At 45.5% G+C, this 7629-nt stretch overlaps 1 protein-coding gene across 1 annotated transcript; it reads right to left on the bottom strand.

Moving 5' to 3' along the window:
• Nucleotides 1–2686: 2686 nt before the first annotated feature.
• LOC125510615 (protein NRT1/ PTR FAMILY 4.5-like) lies at nucleotides 2687–7429 on the bottom strand. The gene is made up of 5 exons (XM_048675841.1): nucleotides 7128–7429; nucleotides 6691–6908; nucleotides 4559–4996; nucleotides 3875–3996; nucleotides 2687–3770 (listed from the first exon to the last, which is right to left on the bottom strand). Exons 1-5 carry the CDS (start codon nucleotides 7216–7218, stop codon nucleotides 2891–2893), a joined length of 1749 nt encoding a protein of 582 aa, XP_048531798.1. The 5' UTR covers nucleotides 7219–7429; the 3' UTR covers nucleotides 2687–2890.
• Between the last annotated feature and the right edge of the window lie 200 nt (nucleotides 7430–7629).

Below are 7629 nucleotides of genomic sequence, written 5' to 3'. Positions count from 1 at the left end.
ATTTTTGTTCAACCAATCAGCCATGGTGGCCTATGGGGGCAAGGTGGATTCGGGAAGGATAACGACCACGAGCCTCGAAACACTAGCTCTATGGCAACGGTGTATACATAGAGATAGAAACGACGGAGATGATTGCCTTTTTCGTAGGTGCCTAGGTGGTTTACTACAACGTGAGGACGGCGCAGATGGGAGTTGAATGTATTTTCTTTACACAAATCAATTCATGTTAGTTCACCCCTAAAAAAGGTCATTTTAATTCTATAATTTTCAGGTCTGACAATTTTGGCGGATGTCTCACTTGGTAGGAATGGTAAGGGTGAAGGTATGATGTTTTCTCTTAATGCTATTTGATGTATATATGCATTGATTCTCAAAACTGAAATTCTTCATCAGAACTGAAGTATAAGCCCAGCTAGCAGAGCAAGGGAAAAGAAAAACCGCAGAGTAAAGAACGAGTTAATGCTATTTATATATATGGGAAAAAATTTACGACATCATTTCCCCATTCATGTTCGAGGTAATCAGTTGCCCTTTCCTGCAGGTATTGCATAATTTGGATGTTAATAAACTATAAAGAGCTTAAAATTTTACCGTGAAGATGAGCTGCTCCATATTTGAGTGAGTGCATCTGTTGGTTTCTCTACAACAGTTCTTTTTTTCAAAAAAATGTACGGCAGTTCGTTAGCAGTTATCATTCTTCAACAATTTCTTGTCTCAGATGATATGTGTTTCTGAAAAAAAATAGATAGAGTACCATTATTAAACTTCCAATTCCTTTCACTTGCTGGATCAACTTTTGATATTCGGTATGGATAATTGGATATCCTGTAGTGGTTGCAGTTTGGTGGTCCACTTTGATCCTACACATATATGATACAAAATCAATTGGGCCATTGGATTTTTAGAAGCATTTTTTTTCTTACTGCACTCCAAGAATATCATGGATGGTATCAGATATAAATTATGTTTCTAAAGCAAACGACTTGGATTTCCATTCAGACGAAGAGCCTATTAATTTTCACTTGTGTTAATTTCTTAATTTGCATGGAAGATAGCTCATAAATGTGACCTCACAATAAAATTATGGTTGATTACTATGATTCTAAAAAGCTTTGATTGGATGAATATTTTGTTAACTGCTAAATTTCTGTAGTCTATTGTTTAAGAGAGCATGATGGACTTGCAAATAACAAACCGCTTTTAGTTGACTTCTTATATATGTTTTTATCAGAACACTATATAGATGGCGTTCATATATATGCATATACACTCATCCCAATGAAAACACACGCAAACCCTATCCCTATGAGCACCTTCGTGAGACTGAGCCATTATATCATCTTGAGATTAAATAATGGATGTGCATGGCGAAAAATCTTATAATACACTCCCTCCGTAATTTAATATAATACTTTTTTACACTGCCATATTGTCAAAAAAACATCTTATATTTTGTTACAGTAGGAGTATATTAAATCTTGCTGTCCGTATGCTACAAATTTTTGACATTTTCTGCAGAAATGATACATTTAAACTGCAATCTCTATCATTGAAATTCCTGAAATTCCTAAGTTACAAATACTTCTATCTTTTTTACCTCGGTATACTTATAGAAAATCATATCATCTAAACTTACAAATGAAAGGGCGCAGAACGTGCGCCATCATGGTCTAGTTTAACATAGGAGCGGATCTTACTAATGGAATCTTACGAGCGCCCAGCCTCCTCATCAGAATCCTCCCCAGCAAGCAACCAGAAGTGGTTGCCAACAGGGGTGATCCCTACTCCGCCGCCGCGGGGGGAGCGAGGCTGAGAAAACACGGGGAACAGCGAGGGAAGCGCGGTGACCGCCACGATGTGTAGACCACGACCACCTCCGTGGTCTTCTTCGTGCGAACCCTTGGCTCACCGTCTTCGATTTGGATATGCATGTCCTTCATCCCCGACGACGGGAGAGGCATCACCATTCCCACCTCAATTTCCTCTCGGTCAATGGGGATTCGGCGGCGAAAGCGAAATGTACGCCACTTCCATGCCTGCTTTGGATCCCCGGATTCCACCTCCCCCATGGCGCAGAGCACAACTTCTAGTGGCCGCACCGGCAGCCTGCTCAGCGTGAGCCTCGTCTTCCTCCACCATCAAATCCGCACAAATACCCATCGCCGCCTTGTTGAGCTCGATCTTGCTTGCAAACCATGAACATATATCTTGCATCCTCGCCATCTTCACCTAGTCCCAACTATCTCCACCATCCTAAGTCTCCAGCCAGCCATCGATGTCATGGTGATGCGGAGAATGAGAGCCACCTTGTTGAGCTCGCTCTTGCTTGCAAACCATGAACAGATATCTTGCATCCTCGCCATCTTCACCTCGTCCCAACTATCTCCATCATCCCCAGTCTCCAGTCAGCCATCGATGTCAGGGTGTGGCGGAGAATGAGGGCCAAGACAATGTAGAAGAGCAGAGTCGAAATGAGAGGGGATTGCAAGCGAATCCAGAGTGAGGGGTTAGGCCATCGCGCTGGGGAAAATTATTGCCATCCACCCCATGCATGCATTCAAAAAAAAATTGAAAGCATTCTGAAGCACCGATTTTGCTTTTGTTTTTGTCTAGAGCATTGAAATGTTTTTCTTAGTGAAAAATTGTACGTATATGTAGAGCATTCAACAACGTTTGCTGCAAAAAATACATTATTTTGTTTCTTTATTAATTTTATTATTTAATACAGGTGCATTTGAGCTCCAGTGCGTCTTCAATAACACGGTGGTACTATCGCGACTCGCGAGAGCTCGAAAGGAAGTTCAGCGTCATGCATGGGCATGGCAACCAATCTGTCTTGGCAAAGCAACTTTACCAGCTCGATCGATAGTATAGTACACAACATATTGATTCAGATCCCATCCACATAAGCAGCTGATGGAATAGTCTTCTTGTCGTCTTCAGCGGCAACCCTTTGGTCATTCCGGTAGACGTACCTCCACGCCCAGAACAGGTAGACCACGAAGGAGACCAGCTCAAGAACACAGACCAACCAGTAGAAGGAATCAAGCCTGCTCCTGTTGAGGTTGGCTCCGTCCAGCCACCCTGCCTCCCCACCACCCCGCCTCGTGGCCCGGTTCACCAGCTGGATCAGCAAGGTGGAGAACCAGGCGGCCAGCCCCAGCATGCAGTAGAACACGGAGCTCCCGATGGACTTCATCCCGGCGGAGGCCTCGCTGTAGAAGAACTCGAGGAGGCCGACGAAGGAGGTGACGTCCACCACCCCGAGCAGGAAGAACTGCGGCGTCAGCCAGAACACGGACATCGGGAGTGGGACCCCGGCGGGCGAGTCCACGAGGCCGCTCCCGCGCGCCACCGCCTTCCTCCTCGTCTCCACGAGCGCCGCGACGGCGCTGGCCAGCACCGCGGCCACGAACCCCACGCCGATGCGCTGGAGGTGCGTGACGCCGCCGACGTAGCCGGTGGCCCTGCGCAGGAGCGGGACGAGCAGCCGGTCGTACACCACCAGGATCACCAGCTGGAAGACGGTCGGGATGACGAAGAGCGTCGCGGGGGACACGGTGGTCGCGCCCAGCCTGGTGTCCATGGTGTTGCCCTGCTGGACGGTGAAGTTGAGGATGATGGACACGGGCATGTAGCCGAGCGCCGAGGTTACGAAGATCGGGATCATGCGGCACATAATCTTTGTCTCCTCCACCTGGGTCACGTTGCAGAGCGACCATGGCCCTCTCGCCCCGTTCTCTATTTTTATTGCTGCTTTGTCCAGGAATCTGGAAGATGGTGAGACGAGTCACACTCACACAATTCTGTTTTGGAACCATAATTAAACTGACAACAGGACATACAGTAATATTTAGGTCTGATTTTGACGTACTGTAAGCCTTCTGTTCTGTGTAGCACCTCGAGGCCTTTAGCGTTATCGTCACTCATCTGGTTTAAGTCGTCAGGGTTCCCAGGTAGCTTAAAATTCCTTTTCTTGCATGCTACTACCATAACCTGAAAGAAGACTTGCCGGCATTAGTAAAAAGATTGCGGAAATGATATATTATCATGCATGGGATATTCGTCGCTGTTTTGAGATCCGTGCCACGGTGACAAAATTTGGTTCCGTTTCATAGTGTTACATAATGAACTAGATAATTTTCATAAATTAAAATAGGAGAGGAAGGCCGCCCTTTTGTTAAAAAAAGAAGTGTTACATAAATACATAATGTTTCATAGGTTTTTTTCGTCTTGTATACAAGCAATCAAGAGTGCACTTGTTTCAAATGAATTCGCTGGTACTTAATGGAACATTATGATACAAATTAAAAGAAAACCCAAGAAAATATTATGTAATACTTCGAAACAATACAATTTTTTTGTCAAAAAAAAAACAAAAAAGTGGCACAAATTTCAAAGCAACGACAGGTGGTGTATGTATGCACCATATATCCCTTGCACGATAAAAAAATCCCTCTAAAACTTATAGTACTATTGTAAACCTCGAACAAAAATGATTCAAATGTTTCTTTCAGAACAATTGAAATAATTCAAAGCTCATGTATTAATTGATTACCTGCATAATCCTAGTGATGGGGCTCCCAGTTGGCACCTGGTTGCGATAGAAGGGGAACCCAGCCGCCCAAATGAGCAACCCAAGCAGCACGATCGCAGCGCACACAGCAAAGCCAACACCCCACCCTTTGTTGTTCTCCAGCCACACGACGAAGATGAGCCCGAAGAAGGATCCCATTGACACAGAGAAGGTGTACCAGTTGAAGAAGCTCGACTCCAGCCGCCGTTCAACGGGGTCAGCATTGTCGAACTGGTCGCCACCGAGCGCTGGTAGGCATGCCCGGATGGCTCCCTCACCGATGCAGATCATGTACATGCCAAGGAGAAGCAGACTTAGGTTGGTGCCGTGCACCGGCTCACAGTTATGTGGCTCGTTGACGCCGCACGCCGGCGGGTGAAGCGAGGGGACGTGTGCTTGGATGGCTAGCAGGATGTAACCCTGTAGTAGAAATGGTTTATATTGAAACTTAGATATGTATTTCAATCTTGAAACTCAACAACTATATATTCAGTTCTTGAATAGCAACAAGGATGGTAGTTGTAGAAGTTGTTACAATCCTCCTAGGAGGCGCAAGGTACAAAAAGGGGGTAGCAAATTTAGTGGACATCCCTGAGTCCTAGAGCACCTGTCGTAGCCTAGGACGATGCCTCGTTTTTGAATTTTGATCCTGCCAACGAGTGCAACAATGGCATCTGCCACCTTGCTCGTGCCCTAGACGATCTGGAAGCACCGGGACGAGCATGTTTCTGAAACTTAAGCATGCTGGTGGTGTAGGCCATAACTACTTTTTTTAATAGTACAATGGTAGGGTGTTGAACTTAAGACCAATTGGCTTTGATACCATACTAAATTAATAATGTATCCAAACATATTGCAGTGCTAGATACATCTGTTTGAGCGATAGCTATTTTCAAACGGATGAAGTAGTTAGTTACTTCGAAAGTTCGAACAAAAGAAAAATGGCGGGCAATATATGTCAATACATCAAGGCAATCTGTTGGAAGTTGAATGGATCAGTTGAACCCATCTGTTGCAGCTTGTTGAATAAGAGCATTGCTATACATACGATGCCACCGCACGATTTGTGGACGACACTGAAGATCACGCCATACAATGCATGTCACCAACACTGGTGCACCGTTGGATTTGACTATCGGCTATATGTCGTTCATGCAATTTCGGCTGCACAGCAGTTTCGGTTGAATAAATCCGGAAAAATGATTGGACGTCTCTTGTGGCAGATGGCATCAAGGGACAAATGCAAGCAGAATGGTGCTCACCCTCAATCGGGCATCCACAAGAAGAAGAAAGCTAGCAAATGCAATGGCAAGAGCAATAATAGGGAGACGAATGTGCTTTCATGATAGAGTTGTCTTAGTTGCAAACGTGGGTTTGGATGTATCTATTGTCTCTATCGTTATGTCCTTCTCAAGATGTTGTGTGTCAGTGTGGTTCAATTGGTGTGACCCATGTATTTTGGGGCAGTATTGATTCTATGTTGGATGTATTTGTTGAGGGGTTGTGTGACTACATTGTTTTAGAGTAGTTCGCATGTGGGCGAGTTTTTGACGGCTTTTCGTCTGGTTTTCCGTCAATTAATCGGGGAACTCTTTTTTTTCTTAATTAATGAATGAGGCAAAACTTTGGCTCCTTTTAAACAATGAATAATAAAAAATGATATTGTCCACATAATAGACACTACATAACATCAGCTCATGCCCCCAATAATATTCCACTAACCTAATAATAGAAATGGAGACACTGCAACAACCGAACAACTAAAGTGGCAAACAGGTAGAACATCTCATTCTTGCATGCTTTTTCTTTCCCGAACAGGCAAAGAGTTTTGCACTGTACAGCATTATTCCACTATTAAGATAAGAGGGAAGAAACGCTATAATTATTGTAACACCAGCTAGCTGCAGCTGCATTATGCATTTAGCTTTGTTCCTCGAAGTGTCATAGAAAACTATATGGTTGTAATTTTCTATTTTTTATGGTTAATTACTTTAGGGACTCTTAAGTACTCTACGTAGCATTTTTTTTTCCTTGAAAACAAACTAGACGCTACTCGCAAAACGAAACAAAAACGCGTAGAGTAGCGAATATGCATGGACGAGTTGGTCGGTTACCAAAATCTCAACGGGGGCGAATATGAGGACGGTGTAGAAGCGCTTGACATAGGAGTCGGCGAGGAAAGCCGCCGGGACGGTGAACATCTGCAGCGCGGCGACGAAGTTGGTGCTGGTGGTCGCGGCCGCGGCTACGCCCATGTTCATCGTCCCGCGGAGGTAGCTCACCATGTTCATGCTGTTGGCGATGTTGGCCACGTTGCCGAGCCACACCATGACTGTATATGTACACAGCAGCGTTGTTACAAGTTCAGACTTGGCTTCTCTAAGAAGTGTCCGAGCGAGCTAGTCTGAAACCAGGGCATATGCAGCATGGTACTGTGTACTCCCTCCGTCCGAAAATAGTTGTGGCTTAAACCGATGTCAAGACACTATGAAGCCAGCAATCCACTCTCACACTGCTGATGAAGGAAAGCAGAGGCGATGAGTTCACTTACTGTAAATGAACATGGAAGCTCTGACTCCTCCATGCCTGCTGGTGTCAACCGGCCTCCCCCTGAAGTCCACGAGCCCGAACGAGCTGCCCATGATCTCGCTTCCGATCCCGACCTGCTGAGTACTCCCGAGTCCGAACGAGTTCAAATTTGTTCGCGCGTGGTGTGCTTGTGAGTGAGTGGCACTTGAAGAGTGTTCCACTAGCTATATGGGCAGATGAGTAGAGTACTGTTTGCTACTGAGGCAGAGTTGGTGCAGCAGTGCTGCGCACCATACCAGAAATGGACATAACGGGGTACCGAACGCTCTGGTTCTAGGGGGGGGGGGGGGGGGGGGGGGGTCTATGGATTGCTGGATGTGTGCACTACTTACTTTTTTAGGAAATGGGTGCAGTCGTCGTGCAGCAGACCACCTCCCTAGCGAGAAAGGAAATTCCTCCCAGTAGCGTACATGATCCGTGCCCGTCTTGACAGCCAGTGTTTGGTCGACGGCGACAAGTTGGCC

This window comes from Triticum urartu, chromosome 5, assembly GCF_003073215.2.
Source record: "Triticum urartu cultivar G1812 chromosome 5, Tu2.1, whole genome shotgun sequence".
NCBI lineage: Eukaryota > Viridiplantae > Streptophyta > Magnoliopsida > Poales > Poaceae > Triticum > Triticum urartu.
Note: the sequence above shows the minus strand (reverse complement) of the source record. Positions and strands in the feature narration are given on the sequence as shown.